This window comes from Salvelinus alpinus, chromosome 9 (assembly GCF_045679555.1).
Source record: "Salvelinus alpinus chromosome 9, SLU_Salpinus.1, whole genome shotgun sequence".
In the NCBI taxonomy this organism is placed as follows: Eukaryota; Metazoa; Chordata; class Actinopteri; order Salmoniformes; family Salmonidae; genus Salvelinus; species Salvelinus alpinus.
This window is the reverse complement of record NC_092094.1, coordinates 45,936,490-45,958,884: the sequence shown is the minus strand read 5'-3', so window position 1 is coordinate 45,958,884 and position 22,395 is coordinate 45,936,490. Positions and strand designations below refer to the sequence as shown.

Sequence of the window (22,395 nt, the reverse complement as noted above, 5' to 3'; positions counted from 1 at the left end):
TTCCCACAAGATTAAGGAAATTGAATTTTGTATGATTCAGAATACAAGTATGCCCTCCACCAAAAGAAAATAGCATTGACATTTTCACGAGTTGATCCCTGAAAGTACTGTGTGATTACCTAGATAACCTGCCAACCACTATTACGACACACTGATGCCACATTTTCTTACTGTGGATAATCCATGTCTTCATCATCACATAATAAAACAAATCCATGACTCCCACCTGTTGTCTAGTCTTTGTCTAAGTGGCATTGCTAGACTGATATAGAATGATCCCACTGCAATGCTACCACAGACTAATTACGTACGAGGTCGTGGCCTGCCTCTTACTACTGCACTGGGACTGAGCCGGGCAGGCTAAAGACCTGGCCATGGATTAACAGAAGGTTACTGTGTGTGTGTGTGTGTGTGTGTGTGTGTGTGTGTGTGTGTGTGTGTGTGTGTGTGTGTGTGTGTGTGTGTGTGTGTGTGTGTGTGCGTGTGTGTGTGTGTGTGTGCGTGCGTGCGTGCGTGCGTGCGTGCGTGCGTGCGTGCGTGCGTGCGTGCGTGCGTGCGTGCGTGCGTGCGCGTCCGTCCGTGCGGCATGTTTACTGCAAGTCTACGTGCACACACTTGCGTGTGTTTTTGTTGTGTGTGTACAAGCACAATGAAGAATACGAAGAAGATGAAGAAGAAGCACTTGGTCTCCGGGCTAGCAAGGCTCCTCTGACAGATTCATTTAACAGTGGCAGGAAGCAGGAAGCAGAAGCCCTTTAGAGTGATTGCATTATGTCTGACTAATTGTGAGTGACTCCAGAGGATGAAGGGGAAGAGATCCATTGCAGGTGACATGTTTGGGCTCCCCATCGGGACAGCTCTTTAGTCAGGTAGCTCCAGAGTAAGACCAGGGGTTTGTAGAGCACTACAGAGACAGATGAGGCAGAGACAGAATGGGACAGTACACAACCTTCACAAAGAGATTCAACTGTGATGGATGGGGATATGAGCAGAGATAATAGATATTGTTTGACACTTTGTTCATTGGAAGCAAGTTATACAGACAAACGACTACTGCTTCTTTTTGTGTCTTTCAGTTTCGTAACCACGGTGGTGAGGTCTTGGGTTATTATCAGTGCTTAGGTCGATCCCATACAATGGTTACAATTCAAATGTGTAATCTCTGACAGATGAATCAGTATTGTGAAGAAAAACCATGTCAATCATTAAAAAAACATTTTTTTAAATAGATCTTACAGCACCTGGTATTCCCAGGTGGTCACCCATCCAAATTCTAACCAGGCCCGACCCTGCTTAGCTACCAAATGTGTTCAGGGTGGTATGACTACAATCTTATTTTTTTGTAACCCATTTTCTAACCTTGGTTAGCTTGCAGGCGCCACAAGGAGTTGCTAGAGCGCGATGAGCCAAGGAAAGCCCTCCCAGCCAAATCCTCCCCTACCCCGACGGCACTGTGCCAATTGTGCGCCGTCCTATGGGGTTCCCGGTCACGGCCGGCAGTAGTGGTGCCTCAGTACTTTTGACTGCTGCATCACTCAGGACCACCCCCCCCCCTCCCCCCAAAAATGAAGCCATGTCTATCATATCATAAAATAAAAATAGCAACGTCACTGAGCATGGCAATTGCTGAAGTAAGTGTTTTGAATCCAATACAGTACTATCATTCAACCTTCCAAGACACCCCAAAGCCAAGCTGAAGGAGGAGACATTACCCAGCTTGAGTGAATTATTTTAGCAGGGGAGGAGAGAAAATTGGCCTAATTTCTGTGGCGAACCCTGAAGCTGCACAATCCACAGACAGCAGATAGCTTCCTTGGTACCAAATCAGCACTCTTATGGAGTTTACAGCACTGTTCCCCCCTAGCTCAGACTAGGGGGGAACACAACACATGACTATTGGGTAGAGTGCTGTATAGTGTACAACTCGGATAACTGACAGTGCCTTTTCTTCTCCATCCACTAAACCCTAAGAGAGAGAAAGTACTCACAAGTCATTATAGAGATAATGATCAGTATTCAACATTTGCAGCAATACACATGTAGGATAATAATTTGAGTCAGTTTTCTACAGCAGGAAAGTAATCCTGCAGCAATAGGAAATGTGAATTACTATGTTTTTCGTAAGGACAAATCAAGTCAATTTCAAAGTGGATTTTCAAAGTGGAAAATACACTACACGTTTTAACAGGGTGATCAAATTAAGATCCTACATCTGTAGAACTCTATTCTGTATGTGGATTGGTCCTATTGCTCTCCATTCTTTCGGCCTCATAAGGAGGTCCTATGAAATATGTATCAGCTTCCTGGGTTCTTGATGCTTGCCTTTTGAGTGTTTATGGGGGAAATTATGGGAAGAAGTCTGGCGCTACGTGACTGTGAATGGAGGAGCATTATGGAGGAAATGAGAGCCAAGGCAAAGGAGGGGAATTGGAATTGTGTTTTTAATGCACTCACTAGAATGCAGGGAGGGAGACTATAAAGAGGAATGGGTTAGTACTCTTGTGCTCCAGTCTAGTGATCCTCCTGAGAGTGGGTTGGGTGTTATGGAGGATCTAACTGGGATGAGACTGATGTTCTCTGAGGCATGGAGACCAACGCCAGACTGGGAAGCATAACACACTCAGCCTTCTGGATGTTCTGCTGTGCTCTGAGTGTTACCTCCTCCACTGATAACATGCCATGGTTCATGGCTGTCACTTCACATTTGATGATCTGGTTACCTAATGTCTGGGGAGGTTGGTTCCAGGAATACACTTAGAGGAGAGACTGAGTGGAATGTTTGGTAGCATAGACTCAGGTCCGGATTACCAAACAGGCACACAGGGCACGTGCCCCGGGGCCCCCGACCTCCAGGTAGCATATGATAGCAAAATGTGTAGAATTGCTGTAAATTTGCTTTAAAACTGCGTAATTGTCTCTCAGCCTCATGGCAAAAATGTATAGAATAGCAGGAAATTAGCTTTAAAACGGCTAAATGTTCTCTTGGCCTTAGGCTGAGGCCTCCCAAATGGCGTAGCGTTCTAAGGCACTGCATCGCAGTGCTAGAAGTGTCACAACAGACCCGGGTGCGATCCCAGGCTGTGACGCAGCTGGCTGCGACTGGGAGACCCATGAGGCGGCACACAATTGGCCCAGCATTGTTCGGTTCAGGGGAGGGTTTGGCCGGCCGACATGTCCATGTCCCATTGCGCTTTAGTGGCTCCTTTGGTTGCCAGCTGTACGGTGTTTCCTCCTACACATTTGTGCAGCTGGGTTAGGTGAGCAGTGTGTCAAGAAGCAGGGTTGTGTTCAGGAGGACTCTTGACCTTCGCCTCTCCCGAGTCAATACGGGAGTTGCAATGATGGGACAAGACTGTAACTACCAATTGGATATCATGAAAAAGGGGTAAAAATTATAACACATGAGCTGAAATATTTTTGGGGCGGGGGAGGGCCCCCGAATATCAGTACCCCAAGTCGGGTTGTTGGATGTAAAGCGGTAGAAAATGAGCATGACAAAGTCATTGTAAAATAGAGTATGTATGTATCACAACTAGCATTATATTGTGCATAATCTGGACAGATATGACTGAGCCAAAAAGCCCTGGGCTATGCCCAATCTTACACTGACGCACACACAAACAAGCACAAACACACACACGCATACACACACACCTAACACACACACACACACACACACAGCAAAAAAAAACATCCTCACAGTACAGTGAGCCACCTGGGAGACCAAGTCCTCTCATCTTTGCTTCTGAATTGAAGTGTCAAACTAGTGCATATGGATGCAAAATGTCTTTTTTAAAAGCCTCTATGTAAAATATGAAAGAGAGTCCAGTGAGAGGCAATTTAAAATGCAGACTGAAAATCCATACAACAACTCTGCTCTACAAAGTCAAAACGCAGTAACTACGAATTTGGTCAAAAATATTTGATCTGTTGTAACGGACAGGTACAGTATGTTATCTGATTAATGTGTTATTTAGTTACCTGACACAAGAACAAGCCAGTTGATCAGAATATATCACGGAGTATCAGAAATTGCTGTCTGTCTAGACAGAAAAAGACTTTGAAGTCAGATGTTGCAGTTTTACTCTCTGATGAGTTTATCTGAGGAACAGAAGAGATGAGGCGCAAGACCAGACTGTTTACTTTCTGATGAGTTTATCTGAGGAACAGAAGAGATGAGGTGTGAGACCAGATTGTTGCAGGGCAAAACACACTTATGACAGGCCCCTATCAGAAATTGCTGTCTGTCTAGACAGAAAAAGACTTTGAAGTCAGATGTTGCAGTTTTACTCTCTGATGAGTTGATCTGAGGAACAGAAGAGATGAGGCGCGAGACCAGACTGTTGCAGGGCAAAACACACTTATGACAGGCCCCTATTATAACAACCTGAGAAGGTAAAACAATTATAATAATTATCAAGTAAATGCAATTAAAATAGAAAAATGTATTTGTTCTACTTCACTAAAACGTAAATGCCGCTGGAAAGAGTGAGTTTATTTAAGCACTCGCCGTGTGTGTGTTTGTGTGTGTGTGTGTATGTGCTTGTTTGTTAGTTTATCTGCAGGCTGGTCAGGTTCCCACGGAGGTAAGTGCTCTTTATGGAGCGTGGCAGCCTGCAGTAGAGGTGCAGGTATGTAGGAGGAGGGGAGAGGAGAGGAGAGGAGCAGGAAAGTTGGAGGGAATGGGGAGGAGGAGAAGAGAGAAGGAGGGAGGATGGGACGAGGAGGAGGAAGGGAGAGGAGGAGAGGAGGAGGGGGGAGCAAAAGTGCAGACAAACAGGGAGTGAGGAATGGAGAGATGGATGGAACAGGTCATTTAAAAATGATCTCTGTAAAGTGTATTGAGACTGTGATGATGCACTTAAAAATTTGACTTCACTTGAATCTTTTATTTGATTCTACCTAAAACATGATGTTTAATGCAGGAACATTTTTATCCGTTTCACCTCATTTTTACCAGCCTGTCACATGTGCAACCAGAGGAAAAAGATAGATCACCTTTACTCCACTCACAGAGACATGTACAAAGCGGATGCTAATCTACAGGACTGTCCAGTGATGCGAGCCTACCAGACAAGTTAAATGCCTTCTATGCTCACTTCGAGGCAAGCAACACTGAACCATGCATGAGAGCACCAGCTGTTCCAGACAACTGTGTGATCATGCTCTCCATAGCTGATGTTAGTAAGACCTTTAAACAGGTCAATATTCAGACTGTTTACCAGGACGCGTAGTCGCGTACATTTTCAACCTCTCCCTGACAGAGTCTGTAATACTTACATATTTCAAGCAGAACACCATAGTCCCTGTGCCCAAGAACGCCAAGGTAACCTGCCTAAATGACTCCCGCCTAGTAGCACTCACGTCGGTAGCCATGAAATGCTTTGAAAGGCTTGTCATGGCTCACATCAACACCATCATCCCAGAAAACCTAGACCCACAACAACTTGCATACCACCCCAACAGATCCACAGATGATGCAATCTCGATTGCACTCCACACTGCCCTTTCCCAACTGGACAAAAGGAACACCTACGTGAGAATGCTGTTCGTTGACTACAGCTACAGCTCAGTTCGTTGACTACGACTCAGCTCAACACCATAGTTCCCTCAAAGCTCATCACTAAACTAAGGACCCTAGGACTAAACACCTCCCTCTGCAACTGGATCCTGGACTGCCCCCAGGTGGTAAGGGTAGGCAACAACACATCTGCCACGCTGATCCTCAACACTTGGGCCCCTCAGGGGTGTGTGCTTAGTCCCCTTCTGTACCCCCTGTCCACCCACAACAGCATGGCCACGCACGACTCCACCACCATCATTAAGTTTGCCGACAACACAACGGTGGTAGGCTTGATCACCGACAACAAAGAGACAGCCTATATGGAGGAGGTCAGAGACATGGCAGTGTGGTGCCAGGACAACAATCTCTCCCTCAATGTGATCAAGACAAAAGAGCTGATAGTGGACTACAGCAAAATAAATGCAGAGCACACCCCCTTTCACATCGATGGGGCTAAAGTGGAGTGGGTTGAGAGCTTCAAGTTCCTTGGTGTCCACATCATTAACAAACTATATGGTCCAAACACACCAAGACAGTCATGAAGAGGCCAAAACAATGCCTATTTCCCCTCAGGAGACTGAAAAGATTTGGTATTAGTCCTCAGATCCTCAAAAAGTTCTACAGCTGCATGATGGAGAACATCCTGACTGGTTGCATCACTGCTTGGTATGGCAATTGCTCGACATCCGACTGCAAGGCACTACAGAGGGTAGTGCGTATGGCCCAGTACATCACTGGGCCAACACATAGACTGTTCTCTCTGCTACCACATGGCAAGCAGTACCGCAGTGCCAAGTCTAGGTCCAAAAGGCTCCTTAACAGCTTCTACCCCAAAGGACTATTTGCAGTGACACCCTTTTTTTACGCTGCTGTTACTTGCTGTCTATTATCTATGCATAGTCATTTCACCCCTACCTACTTTTTTCCTTATTTTTATTGAAAAAATGTACACATTTTTCTCCCTAAGTGGTAGTAGTTACAGTCTTGTCCCATTGCTGCAACTCCCATTCGGACTCAGGATGTAGGGATGGGACAAGGACATCCCGGCCGGTCAAACCCTCCCCTAATACCCTGACTACTCCGTTCACGTCGCGTGCGCAAGCGTTGCAAAATAAATTCAGAAATCCATATTATTCAATTATTGCACCCACATTGCTCGCGCGCGTCAACGATCGTCTGCATTGCCAAGGGCCAAAATAGAAGTCAGTTCTATTTGTGATGCAGATCGCGCTGTCCCACCTCTCCCATCTCCTCATTGGTTTATAGAAGCAGGTACCCACGTGCCATCTCCTCATTGGTTTTACCCACGTGGGTGACTGAAAGACGAGCAAGGTCGGTGGCGGTAATGCACCTAATTTATGAAAGTTGCCAATCGCAATATAAAGTCCAGAGAAGAAAAAGCCTGGAAGGAAGAGAGATGACTAGAAACGATTCGGTTGACCGTTTTATGTGTGGATTAATTGTCGGAGTAGAGGACTCCTGTGCATTTCAGGTAAAATAACAACTCAATATTTATATCCCAGGACAAATTAGCTAGCAACAGCAAGTTAGCTAAATAGGACAAATTAGCTAGCAAATGCAAGCTAGCTAGCTAAATTTACATAAATGTTTAATGCTTTTCGACCGGTCCCCAAAATAATGTAATTGGTTCAGAGTTTGTTTTGGTATTTTAACCTGCGTGTCGTGATCACGTTTGGTGTGGGGGGACAAAATACATTTACGCACGATGGCGCACGCGCGCAGCCGGTTTGGGTCCGTGTAAACCAGACAACGCTAGGCCAATTGTGAGCCTCCTCATGGGTCTCCCGGTCACGACAGGCTGCAACACAGCCCGGGATCAACCCCGGGTCTGTAGTGATGCCTCTAGCACTGTGATGCTAGACCGCTGCGCCACTCGGGAGACTGTAAAACTAACTTTTTTTTTAAATTCTGCATTGTTGGTTAAGGGCTTGTAAGCATTTCATGGTAAGGTCTAAATCTGTTCTATTAGGTGCATGAGACAAATAAGATTTGATGTCCACTAACTCCATATACAATAACAGGCTATGGGGAATATTCAGGTCACTGACATGAGCATGAGAACTGTCTCCCATCACAATCTTATTTGCAATCAATATGTATTGAGGGACTGCATAGAAGCTGTGAGTGTCTGTGGGAGTAGTGTACTGCATCGCCCAGCAGCTGGATGGGCGTCGATGCCTCTCTCAACCTAGTCTTCTCTGCCTGTTGTCTCTCCTCTCTAATGAAAACTAAGTGGCCCATTAGAAGAACCAATAATGTAAATGTGGAGACATTGCACCAAAAAATACAGTTATACTGTAGCATGGCTGTTTTAAATTGGCCTCTTAAGGCCGACAAAACATCCCGAAAGGATGTGACGGATTAGATTTTCCTCGTAATAGTAGAGGCTTCTATCATGGGGATGGAACTAGGTCTGCACAGGTCACACACCATAACAGTTTCAAAGTTTAATCACATTTTCAAAAACATCCTAATCCTGTCTGTCTGCATGCAGTGATAATACATTTGATGTGTGTTTGGTTTTTTCAAGCATCCACAGCAGCATCAACAGTAGCAGCAGGTCTCAGGGATAGAGTGATAGAGGCCACCCCAGTGACCCAATGAGAGTTAACCCCACAAAGAAATGGGACTGGGATGTGACTATGGGCACAGACTGACTGGGTATTGGGCTGGTGGGCTGACATCCATGCTGTCTGTCCATTAATCAGACCATCAGACCAGTGCTGAAGCTCTGATGTCTGCTAATCCTCTGTAATCGGTCTAGGGAAGCATGGCTGCAGGATCTGGGGGGTGTTGGCTAGCTGTGTTTATATACAAACTTTGGGATTGTCACTTTAAAACATGTCATTAGACCTAGTATAAACCAGGCTTAAGGCTTGGGATAAACTATGGGCTGGGCTGGGATACCTTGTACCGTATCAGTCTGACAAAGGCATTCCTCTGCAGCAGCTGCTCCCAGTCCCGGAGCTTCCAGACAGACTATGGAGCCACATTCAGCAAGGCCAAACATGTAGTGAAGTAACAGTGAATACTACAACAGCAACAACACCGTGGTAACTATACTGTTTTAACAACAAACTGCTACAGATGTAGGATCTTAATTTGAGCCAGTTTGCTGCAGAAGGAAAATAATCCTGCATCAACAGAAAATGTGAATTATTGTGTGGATTATAATTAATGGACATTTTTGTAGGGGTTGGTACATATTTCGTAAGGGAAAGTAAAGTCTGAAATGTAAAGAATTACAGACTTCAGAAGCCTTTTTAAACCACAAATGCACTACCAGTTTTACATCTCCTGAAGTTATCCTGCAAATGTCCATTAATTGTAATACAATTCACATTTACTGTTGCTGCATGATTGCTTTCTTTCTGTAGAAAAGTGACTCAAATTAACATCCTATATCTGTAGTTGTGAGGTTCATGACCTTAATGAGGCTGAATCTGGACTCACCCGAAGGCCTCACTGCTGGCTCTCTTGGTTCCTGCCTTTGGGCGACTTGGCCTCAGTTCCCCAGTCATGGTCCTATCTGAAACACAATACAACGACGGCTATAAAGTCATATCCATTTAGAGGTTCAGTAATGTCAGGTGTAAGGACAGGTGTGTCCTTGTAAAGCAACCCCCTGGGGAAATTGGAATGGAGTTGGACAGGTGAGCAGAATATCCTGCCAGAGAGTGTCTGACCTTTTACAATCCCGGGCACTCACATGCACGCACACAGACACACAAATACTGGTGTACTCACACACACACGCACATACACACAGACACACACACTCACACACATACACTCTCCCAGAAGGAAATATTAACGAGAGGACTCTGAGCCTAATTGCCCTCTATCTGCCAGAGTCAAATTAATTGCCTCCCACAGTCATGTTGCTTCACTCCTTCCAACATGTACCTGTCTGTCAATGCAGAGTTCCCTGACCAGAACTGACCCATTCTCTCTCTCTCTCTCTCTCTCTCTCTCTCTCTCTCTCTCTCTCTCTCTCTCTCTCTCTCTCTCTCTCTCTCTCTCTCTCTCTCTCTCTCTCTCTCTCTCTCTCTCTCTCTCTCTCTCTCTCTCTCTCTCTCTCTCTCTCTCTCTCTCTCTCTCTCTCTCTCAAATCCCTCATTCCCGGTGCTCACAGTGGGGTGACCCATTCATCCTTTTTACTCTCTCCTCCTGATCTCATTTGAGCCATGCTGTGTGTTGGAAAAGGTTCCACATTTCTCACATCTTAAATGAAAAAAGCTCTACGGCACATGTCCACTCAGATGTTGTCAAAGTAGCCGTCCAAGCTCCAACGAGAGAGCAAGAGAGAGGGCTTACTTTCATTTGTTTCTTCTCTCAAGAGAGTGCTCTCTTCCACCCTTTTCTTTTCCTCTAAATCAAATAAAAAAAATTGGCGGGGTCACATACACATATCTAGCAGATGTTATTGGTCACATACACATATTTAGCAGATGTTATTGGACACATACACATATCTAGCAGATGTTATTGGTCACATACACATATTTAGCAGATGTTATTGCGGGTGAAGCGAAATGCTTGTGTTCCTAGATCCAACAGTGTAGCAATATCTAACAATTCACAACAATATACACAAATCTGAAAGTAAAATAATGGAATTAAGAAATATAGAAATATTAGGACGAGCAATGTCGGAGTGGCATTGACTAAAGTACAGTAGAATATAATACAGTATATACATGTGAAATGAGTAAAAGCAGTATGTAAACATTATTCAAGTGACTAGTATTCCGTTATTAAAGTGGGGCGGCAGGTGTGGTTAGAGCGTTGGACTAATAACCGAAAGGTTGCAAGATCAAATCCCCGAGCTGACAAGGTAAAAATCTGTCATTCTGCCCCTAAACAAGGCAGTTAACCTACTGTTCCTAGGCTGTCATTGAAAACAAGAATTTGTTCTTAACTGACTTGCCTAGTTAAAAAGAAATTTTTAAGTGACTAGTGATTTCATGTCTATGTATATAAGACAGCAGCCTCTAAGGTGCAGGGTTGAGTAACTGGGTGGTAGCCGGCTAGTGATGGCTATTTAACAGTCTGATGGCCTTGAGATAGAAGCTTTTTTTCAGTCTCTCGGTCCCAGCTTTGATGCATCTGTACTGACTTCGCCTTCTGGATGATAGCAGGGTGAACAGGCCATGGCTCGGGTGGCTGATGTCCTTGATGATCTTTTTGGCCTTCCTGTGACATCGGGTGCCGTAGGTGTCCTGGAGGGCAGGCAGTGTGTCCCCGGTGTTGCGTTGGGCAGACCGCACCACCCTCTGGAGAGCCCTGTGGTTGCGGGCGGTGCAGTTGCTGGACCAGACGGTGATACAGCCTGACAGGATGCTCTCAATTGTGCATCTGTAAAAGTTTCTGAGGGTCTTAGGGGCCAAGCCGTATTTCTTCAGCTTCCTGAGGTTGAAGAGGCGCTGTTGCGCCTTCTTCACCAGATGGTTTGTGTGGGTGGACCATTTCAGATCGTCAGTGATGTGTACGCCGAGGAGCTTGAAGCTTTCCACCTTCTCCACTGCGGTCCTGTCAATGTGGATAGGAGGGTGCTCCTTCTGCTGTTTCCTGAAGTCCACGATCAGCTCCTTTGTTTTGTTGACGTTGAGTGAGAGGTTATTTTCCTGGCACCACTCCGCCAGGTCTCTCACCTCCTCCCTGTAGGCTGTCTCGTCATTGTTGGTAATCAGGGCTACTACTGTTGTGTCGTCTGCAAACTTGATGATTGATTTGGAGGTGTGTGTGGCCACGCAGTAATGGGTGAACAGGGAGTACAGCAGGGGGCTGAGTACCCTGTGTTGAGGATGAGTGAAGTGGAGATGTTGTTTCCTACGTTCACCACCTGGGGGCGGCCCGTCAGGAAGTCCAGGACCCAGTTGCACAAGGCGGGGTTCAAACCCAGGGCCCCGAGCTTGATGATGAGCTTGGAGGGTACTATGGTGTTGCAGGCTGAGCTGCTCCTCTCTACTGCTGGTCTTACTAACTGCCCTGATAGATGCCATGGCAGATGTCCGCTTATTTCAATGATGCTATGTTTATCTTAGAAGGTTAACTGTCATACACGCCTATGTTGCATCTATTTAAAAGGTCTGTCAACACTATAGTGCTGCATACTCCCTCAACTTCACCCAGGGGCCTGACTGACAGGCCCTCTCTCTACCTCCTCCCTGTTACTGTACCTGTCCATCCAGCATCACTTGTCTTAGTTCACACAAAGGGTGCAATTCAATCAAACACACATTGCAGTTTATAGCTATAATTTGATAGTTTGACAATACAGAACTTGGATTTGACTCCTCTCAACCCTTTCTACTTAGGACTCAACTTGACACTTGGACCTTATGACTTAAAACTTAGTCTTAAACAAGTAAGCGTGACTTGGTGACTTGGTGATCTCATCTCTGAATAACAGGTGAGTTACACTACACAATATAGGCCTACACACTTTGAGAACCAGAGAAAAGCACTGCACAAACACAATCCATTGTCATTATCATCATCTTCATGTTTGACACCAACGAAGTCGCATCGGTGGCAATACTGTATGTTTCTGTCAAAGCGCCAGCCAGCCAGCAGCACGCGACACAATGTTGAACAGCCGTCGTACATCAGACTCCGGCAGCAGCAACAGCCCACCCTGACAGAAGTGACACCCCATGGCAGCATTGTTTATGAAAGAAAGGCACACTGCTGTTTGTAGTGCATTACCCTTTCAGTGCTGGGTTTATGAGCACCGTCGCCTGCCGTCTGTTAGCTGCCTGGCTGGCAGCTTTTAATCGGCCAACAGTGGAGATCCATATCGCTGTCAGGTCACAGAAACACTCACAGCTTGCTTATGGGCCATTTTACGTCAATGACTTGAATGATCAGGGCTATTCATTTTTGTATGACTTTGTATTGTTAGAGAAACACGTACAGCGCAGTGAAAGAGAAAGGGAAAGAGAAAGGGAAAGAGAAAGAGTGAGTGTGGTGAGAGAATATATTTTATGCACTGTGGTTTGTATGGGGACATTCATTTACAGCAGTTGGAAGGAAATAACATCAGGTGTATGACCCTGGCGAGGCAAACGGATAAATAGTAGCCTGTTTGTTTATTATAATGTAATTAAACTATAATAGTGGACTGCATCATGTGATAATGTGGAAATCCGTGGAACCATTGGAAATCAATTGTATGTTGCAAGTGTAACAGAGTGCATTATCTTCTGCCCCAAGCAGGGAGATGGGATCCAACTAGCAACCTTCTGCACAACATCTAACATGCTGCGGTTTCACATCCACTACACAAGGGTCACACACCAACCATACGGTCTATGACACGCACACACGCACGCACGCACGCACGCACGCACGCACGCACGCACGCACGCACGCACGCACGCACGCACGCACGCACGCACGCACGCACGCACACACACACACACACACACACACACACACACACACACACACACACACACACACACACACACACACACACACACACCACTTTCTGTCTTTCCCACTGTGTGAGTGACATAGGCTTTAGTTGCTCTGGCCCAAGCTGCAAAATCTGATTGATTCCTGCCTTCCTGGCAGATACTGATCTACATAGCCTCTTCAATCACCTCAGCTCACCACACACACACAAACTACCTCTAGATCACATCAACCCATATCATCAACATCCTCACATGCTCTGTTGCTACTGCCTGTGTACTACGAGGCATCCCTTCTATTGCACAGATAATCGAGCATCCTTGAACAAATTTTGTCAGGTATCTGCGCACGGAATATGTTCCAGTCGTGCTCATCAAAAGGATAATACTTCTCACCTTAAGTTCAGGCACAATAAACATACAGTATTCACATGCGATATGCGCTTACGCATCATCAATGTGCTTTCTTACTACAACACACACAAGCGCGCGCACACACAGAGAGAGAGAGAGAGAGAGAGAGAGAGAGAGAGAGAGAGAGAGAGAGAGAGAGAGAGAGAGAGAGAGAGAGAGATGGAAGGAAGGAAGGAAGGAAGGAAGGAAGGAAGGAAGGAAGGAAGGAAGGAAGGAAGGAAGGAAGGAAGGAAGGAAGGAAGGAAGGAAGGAAGGAAGGAAGGAAGGAAGGAAGGAAGGAAGGAAGGAAGGAAGGAAGGAAGGAAGGAAGGAAGGAAGGAAGGAAGGTGAGTGAGTGAGTGAGAGAGGGTTCCTGTATAAAACATTTACAGAGAGAGAGACAAAAAAGGCAGGCTGCCCTATACTCACGTCTTAGGCTGTGGTATTCACTCTTGAACAGGGTACCAGACTGAGGGAGACAGAGAGAGAGAGAGAGAGAGAGAGAGAGAGAGAGAGAGAGAGAGAGAGAGAGAGAGAGAGAGAGAGAGAGAGAGAGAGAGAGAGAGAGAGAGAGAGAGAGAGAGAGAGAGAGAGAGAGAGAGAGAGAGAGAGAGAGAGAGAGAGAGAGAGAGAGAGAGAGAGAGACAACAAAGAAAGAGAGAGAGAGAGAGAGAGGGGGAGAGAGAGAGAGAGAGAGGGGGGGGGGGGGTGCCTTCAAACAAACAGAATCAGCGGAGACTCTCCTATTCTAATCTCTCCTTCCCAGTGTCTCTCTGCAACCCTAACAGAGCGGAAAGGAGAGGAGACTGCTCACTCTGGAATCAATGACCGCGCTCTAAGAACTGTACCAGCGGGATGTACCATGTCACTCCACAGCGGTGAGCTCGGGTTGGTGGGCTGACCCACTCTGTAACAGGCATGGGGGTGCTGTGTGGACTGGAGTGAATGCTACAGCTGTGTGGATGCTCCTACTGTATGTCATAGCCACACAGAGCTCTCAGAAATTGTCACTGTTTATTGAAGTAGCAAAGGTACAGAAGGACTGGAGGAATGCAGACTGTACTGAGGCAGAAGTGGAGACAGGCAGAGGCAGAGGCAGAGAGAGAGAGAGAGAGAGAGAGAGAGAGAGAGAGAGAGAGAGAGAGAGAGAGAGAGAGAGAGAGAGAGAGAGAGAGAGAGAGAGAGAGAGAGAGAGAGAGAGAGAGAGGACAGATCCCTGAGCAGAGATAAGCATCACAGAGGGAGGCTGTGGGAAAAACCTAATTTCCTGGTTCAGAGGCAGACACAAAGCCGAAAGTACTAGAGTTCAAGCACCACCTCACTCACTGCATTACATGTACTGTAATACGAAACAAGAGAAGACATGTTGGCTACTTTGCTGTATAAGAAATAGTGGCTGGGGCAGCATTTAAGAAAGCAACTGATTCTAATCTGTATTGCCGTCTTCATCTCCTGATAAAGCAAAGTGAGAGCTCTCCATGGAGCTTTCTTCAGATTCATCCCTGACAATCATCTACTGAGAGGGCAGAACTAAACAGCAGCTGCTAGCTAGATTGGGCCTAAAAAGGTGCCTCATCATCAACCTGTGAAAGACAAGTGCAGGACAGACAGGAGATTGTATTTGGTTGGATAGGAACAGCACAGTCTCAACTCTTCACTCGCAGATTGTCCCAGGCAGTTCCTTTTTCTTTCTATCTCTCACTCTTTCTCTCTTTCTCTCTCTATTTCTCTCTCTCACCAACTGCTACCCCCCACTTCTCTCTCTCTCTTTATCTCCATCTCTCTAAGCGGTGTCAGCAATACTCACTCGCTACTAAAACAGCCGTTGTTTCATCTTTCACGCAGCGGGGGTACAGAGGGAGTCACGCATGAACGACATAAAAGCTCCATCACGTCAGAGATCCTCACGCCCTCCCTCCCCTCACCACTGTCAGTCACACACACACACACACACACACACACACACACACACACACACACACACACACACACACACACACACACACACACACACACACACACACACACACACACACACACACACACACACACACACACACACACACACACACACACACACACACACACACACACACACACACACACACACACACACACACACTGATGTAGGATTTTAATTTGATCCGTCTTGTTGCAGGAAATACAAACTTGTAGTGTATTCAAGGTTTAAAAAGGCTTCTAAAGTTCGTAATTTCCACTTTAAAACGTCAGACTTGATTTGCCCCAACGAAAACATTTATCAACCACTACAAAAAAAAATGGGTTGATTATAAACCACATAATAATTCACATTTCCTGTTGCTGCAGGATTATTTTCCTGCTGTTGCAAACCGGCTCAAAATAAGATCCTACATCTGTACACATACACACACACACACACACTCTAGGGCTGGCAAAGTCGGGCATAAAATTTGTGCCCCGCCAGTTTTGTTTCCCCAGAAACATAACAAATGGGATATGAATTACAATACCGGTTTTGCCAATGTAGCGTTTCGGGCCTGCCAGTGGTGCAGACCAGGACAGAGGCTATGCCGGGTGTACGCTCATGATCTGAAGAGGGGGGAGGGAGGGGGGATGTAATAATGTACTATTTAGTAGTTCAAATCCCTAAATGCCTTTTAATTGGGCAGAATGTCATAAGGCACCGCCTTCATTACCTTGTTCAGGAAGCTCATCGGATCCCAGCCAGGGCGGGTTCAAATGTACTTTTTTTTCTCACAGAGAGGGAAAAGCTGTTCACTTTTCCAGACAGCTAATAATAGGCTAGATAGTAGCTACTAGCTTCATTAAGTTTTGGTCACCACGAGCTGAATAATTATAGCTAGCTAATCAGCATGGATATCTGAAAATGGTTGGGCACAGCCAAGAGCAAAAAAATGGAGGACCACAAAGTCGAGTGCAATGTCGAGCTCACCGAGCGGCCTGCTGGCCCGACCACCGAGGGTGAGGAGCCTAGCAGCAAATGTAATACCCGCCCATCCCCACACTGCCTGCTGACCAACAAGATGGAGAAAAGCCAGGGCCTAGCACCAACAACAGCACTAGGATAACATCCAGTGGCGATTTTAGCATGTAAATCTTGGTTAGGGCAAAAAAAATTATAAGTGGAATGCATGCCAGCAAAGCCACTACACAACACAACAATAAACAATACATTAATTGCACTATAACAGTGACAAACGGTGCCCACAAACTGTTAGGGCCTACATAAAGCTGTCCCAAAAGCAGTCCCAACATCTTACCACCGCTACACCTAGCTATCAGCGGAGCCTTGTCTGGCAGCGGAACAGTTCATTCAGCCTCATTTATTGCCTTTAAAAAAAACATAGCTGGTATGGCTGACTTGCTTAAACAAATGTGGTTTCTAATGACAATTGAGATGTACAAACTATGGCATAAGGGGACGACAAGCGGATAAGAGGCAATCTGTAATTTTGGTTAAGACATTAATGAGCGAACTAGGACGGACGTAGCGTTAGTCAATATAACTATTTGTTTAGCGCTTTTGAAATGTACAGCGACAGAATTCAGAACATGGGCCGTTCTTACAGTGTTCTCCCTGTACACCAAGTCAGAACCGTAGGATAAATAAAGGGAGCATATACTGTAAGCAGACAATGAAAGCTCTTACAATATTCAATGATTACATTTCTCTAAAACAGGTTGTAGGCTACAGTAGAACAGTCAGAACAGTAGGCGAAATTTAGAGGGGTAAATAGACCAAATTATTAGGGTGAGGCACATGGGCTACTAACATCTTTCTACACAACATACATTTAGCATTACTTTCTTAGCTACAGTATACATATCTCCCTGGCATATTACATCACTTATGAAGCGGAATACAATACATTTTTGGACTCACATTGTTCATGCTATGCTCACTTGAACAGGAAGGTGGCGCGGCGGTCCTCCAAGTTAACAGTTGTTTTGAGTGCATCATTGACAGCCTGGCCAATGTTGAATGTTTATCGTTTTAAACTTGGAAAAGAGCCCCTTAATCCCAGATTTGGGACCACACAGCCACACAGACCACACGCAGTCGTTGAATTTGTGATTTCCAAGTTGTTGTGTAATGTTTATGTCCAATGGCCGATGAGCACAGATACATTTTATCTGTAATTTTTCTTCATTATGTCTCTTCATATGACAAGGATTAAAAAGGATTTGCCAGTAGATTGGCGACTTGATTCATGATGATGACTGCTAAATAAGATTGTGAAAGTATGTTGTTGACATGATCAGTCCAATCAAAGCTACTGTACATATAATGTGATTTGACATCATTTTATCTGTGGCCAATGACTATGAGCCTTCTTGGAAGGGCACTTCTATGGCAGCAGCCGAACGGCTAAAATTTTCAAGGTCTCTCCTCTTACACTTGGCAGTGACGTAAAGTCCCCATGAGTGACAGAACACTGACCAATCACGGCGCAACGCTCCGTATTTTCTGCGGGCTTGCCCAACCACCACAGAAAGCATTGAGCTAGGCTGGACACCTGCATTTTGGAGCTGCCTTACTCAAGAAAACAAAAAAGAGGCCATGTTTGTATGCGGCTTTATTAACTCAATGATATATTATTTTTACGTTTGTAAACTGACACGTACTGATGCCAAAATAACATGAAAAACATATATTATAACATGATAAAAATGTGGGGCTCAAAACAAGTGCGTGTTGTTCTCGGAAATGGGCATTTAATCTTATTCACGGCAGATTCAAGTTAGCAACTGCCATGTAGGACATTACACATCAGCTGCGACTGTAGAATATGCACTTAGTTTGACTTAGTTTGCTTTTCTGAAACTCTCCCATACTTAAAATATTGAGCACCTGGCGGCTTGGTTACGCTCATTGCGTATTGTCAAAAATTTGTCAGAATTGTAGCCAGTAGTTGTAATGATTGAAGTTTAAGCGATAAAGTCTGTAAGAATCTTTGATAAGCTAGTGGTGCTCATCCTCTCAAGCTGATATATGCGTGTTGGTAGGCCCAAATGATGTTTAGGCCTACTGCAGCTACAGCTGCATTTTGGATACAAATGTGGTAGTGGGACACATATCTTTCTTGTGTTATTATATCAAGCAATGGTTGTAGATGTGTATGGCTACATTTCAGATCATTTTTGTTATATTTTAACAGTAGTAGGACCAATCTACCTTGTGTTATTAGGGCTAAAGCAATACTGGTTTAACATTTTAAATGCCCCCTCAGGCATTTCATCCTGGAGCCGGGCCTGACACACACACACACACACACACCTTTGCCTGGATGAAGGCTTTGCACACTCTTGGCATTCTCTCAACCAGCTTCATGAGGTAGTCACCTGGAATGCATTTAAATTAACATGTGTGCCTTGTTAAAAGTTAATTTGTGGAATTTCTTTCCTTCTTAATGCATTTGAGCCAATCAGTTGTGTTGTGACAAGGTAGGGGTGGTATACAGAACTCCATATTATGGCATGAACAGCTCAAATAAGCGAAGAGAAACGGCAGTCCATCATTACTTTAAGACATGAAGGTCAGTCAATAAGAAACATTTCAAGAACTTTGAAAGTTTCTTTAAGTGCAGTCGCAAAAACAATCAGGCGCTATGATGAAACTGGCTCTTATGAGGACCACCAAAGGAAAGGACGACCCGGAGTTACCTCTGCTGCAGAGAATGCGTTCATTAGAGTTAACTGCACCTCAAATTGCAGCCCAAATAAATGCTTCACAGAGTTCAAGTAACAGACACATCTCAACATCAACTCTTCAGAGGAGACTGCGTGAATCAGGCCTTCATGGTCAAATTGCTGCAAAGAAACCACTACTAAAGGACACCAATAAGAAGAAGAGACTTGCTTGGGCCAAGAAACACGAGATATGGACATTAGACCGGTGGAAATCTGTTCTTTGGTCTGATGAATCCAAATTTGAGATTTTTGGTTCCAACCGACGTGTCTTTGTGAGACGCAGAGTAGGTGAACGGTTGATCTCCCCATGTATGGTTCCCACCATGAAGCATGGAGGAGGAGGTGTGATGGTGTGGGGGTGCTTGCTGGTGACACTGTCAGTGGTTAAGTTAGATTTCAAGGCACACTTAACCAGCATGGCTACCACAGCATTCTGCAGTGATACGCCATCCCATCTGGTTTGCACTTAGTGGGAGTAGATTTTTTTTTTCAAGACACCTCCAGGCTGTGTAAGGGCTATTTGACCAATAAGGAGAGGGATGGAGTGCTGCATCAGATGACCTGGCCTCCACAGTCACCCAACCTCAACCCAATTGAGATGGTTTGGGATGAGTTGGACCGCAGAGAGAAGGAAAAGCAGCCAAGTGCTCAGCATATGTGGGAACTCCTTCAAGACTGTTGGAAAAGCATTCCAGGTGAAGTTGGTTGAGAGAATGCCAAGCATGTGCAAAGCTGTCATCAAGGCAAAAGGTGGCTACTTTGAAGAATCTCAAATATAAAATATATTTATTTGACACTTTTTTGGTTACTCCGTGATTCCATATGTGTTATTTCATAGTTTTGCAGTCTTCACTATTATTCTACAATGTAGAAAATAGTAAAAAAAATAAAGAAAAACCCTGGAATGAGTAGGTGTCCAAACTTTTGACTGGTACTGAATAAAACACAGGGAAACCCCATTTTATTCTGCCCTGGGCCTTTAAAGCATGACAGTCTCTCAATGTAAGTGCATCTAATAGCATAAGAGCAGTGAGGACCGTGTGATTACTCTACTGTTGAATGTAAATGTATTAGAAATTGTATTGATTTAATTATAGAGAGCTTACTTGAAGACTGTACAATGATATGAGGACATTTATCAGTAACTGCTTCATTCTCATATGTTTATCCTTAGAGAACAGTTCGGTTACACTGTACATCTCAACGTTTTAAGAAATAGACACCTACACATTACACACACACACACACACACACACACACAGAGAGAGAGAGTTCTCAAGTTCTATAAAAGCAGCCATCGCACGACTGCACTCTGTCGAGCTAATGAGAGAGACCATCAGCGAACTCCATTTTAATTAGAAAATCCATTAAATGATTACATTTTAATTAAACTCGTCCTATCTAATAAGGATATGATGATCTTGAGTGGATTGTGCTCTCTTAGGTTAATTTATTTATCTACGAAGTTTACCCCCGTCAGCAACCCCTTATCATTACTACACTTACAATGAATTCCAATGAGGATATGCTTCTATAGTATCAACTCAAAAGCATATAGCATCTCTGGACTAAAACAGGGTTGAAAGACAGTTCCATTGAAGGCAAACAAGTGAGTTCAATATAGTGGAGATCACCTTGTACTTGCTTTTTGTGTGTTTGATGGTTAAAACATTGTCTGCAACCTGTACAACCATGTTGTATCACTCTGATGATTCACAGTTTCAGAAGGAAAGACAGTCTTCCACCAATCAGCACCTATGAGAAACAACACAAACCTACTTCATTTTACAGTAACACACCCACAAATCCACCACCGCACTGTATAGAAAACAACATACAGTACATCCTCATCATGGCTCTTGAATGAAGAGAACCGGCAAACAACGGTTTATGGCTGCAGGCAGGCAGGCAGCGGTGTTGAGGATCAGTGAACTCCAGGAGGGTTCTGTCTACCCCTTCCCTAATTAATACAGCCTCCAGACAGAGCTGAGCGGCTCACCACTAATGGCTTGTCAGAGGCAGCAGGCCAGGGAGCCAGTTAACACCAGCAGCCCCACGGTGGGTGATGATAGTCCACTGGGATGGAGAGAGAGAGCTTATTCAGCTCTATGGTCCTGGAGGGAACAGTTAGCTAATACACCTGAGCTGCTCTTAATGTATCTAGCTATCTAAATATTCTCTCAGTCTTGTGCCTATGTAGTGTGTATGTGTGTGTGTGTGCGTGTGTGCGTGTGTGTGCGTGCGAGTGTGCGTATGAAGGCCTGATAAAGGTATTCTGTGTGTAATTGGTAGTGGCTTCCTCCGCTCGCCTGAACTGAAAGTCATTAAGAGACAGCGGTTTTCATAAGAGGATTGTAATTGTCATCCCTTCCTCCAATCGCCACCGGCTGAGTAATTGCATTCTAGTTTGCCATACAATGCAGCAACTGAGTTCAATTCCGCAGGAAAATATTGCTTGCGTTAGCCTGACAGTTAATCCCAATGTCATTGTCCCTGTTAGGCTGTTTCCTATCATGTCCTTTCTAAATCCCCCATTTTATGCAAGCTTACAGGTTCTCCATGCCCTGGAGAACATGCACGCACACACACACACACACACAAACAGACACACGCGCGCTGGCCCTGCAGACTACACTACACAGATTAATTCTCCACATCACTCATTTAACTCCCCTTTTCTGGGGCTCTAGAGCAGTGGCCTAAGGAATGACAAATGTAATATGGATTTAGATCTGGAGCTGTTGTCTCACTGTAAAATCCAAATATCATAGCAACTATTCGCAATAAGTCTCTGAATCATATCATGACACTGTCCTCTAATTACAAAATACCAGACGAGTTCTCTGCGACTACTTCAAATCTTCCTAAAGACAGGAGAATTCAGAGCCCTGGATCCACTGGACACGGCACCAAACAATAAGGCGTCACCTTGTGGACATCTACCACACCGCAACTAAAAACACAGGGGAGACTTTGCGCATGAAAGGTGTGATCTCGCTGGAAAGAGTGAGCGCATCGTCATTCTGCGTGTCACGAGCAGCAGTCCGGCCTAGGTCTACTATACTGTACACATTAAAACAATATATTTTTTGTGCACAAGATGATCAAAAGATATATTAGCCCATTGAAACCTACCAATTGAGAAACATTGCCTTATAATTTAGCCTTCTATTTTGGTACAATAGTATCCGAAATCAAAGCCACGGTTTTACTTCTATGCAGATGTGCGACCCACTACTCTGCTAGTGGTGGATTCAGCTCCTCGTCTTGGCTTTAAAATACCCAACTGGGCGGGGAGAAATG

At 44.9% G+C, this 22,395-nt stretch overlaps 1 protein-coding gene across 2 annotated transcripts in view; it reads right to left on the bottom strand.

The window, feature by feature from the left end:
* The window catches only part of LOC139530204 (RNA-binding Raly-like protein), a 53,660-nt gene extending 39,711 nt beyond the window's left edge, over positions 1-13,949 (bottom strand). For both annotated transcript variants that reach the window (XM_071326401.1, XM_071326400.1), the window contains exons 1-2: positions 13,828-13,949; positions 9,038-9,113 (exon numbers count right to left, since the gene is read on the bottom strand). In XM_071326401.1, the coding sequence (XP_071182502.1) occupies positions 9,038-9,105 (68 nt within the window). In that variant the 5' untranslated portion in view covers positions 9,106-9,113; positions 13,828-13,949. The remainder of the gene's footprint in view (positions 1-9,037; positions 9,114-13,827) is intronic.
* Between the last annotated feature and the right edge of the window lie 8,446 nt (positions 13,950-22,395).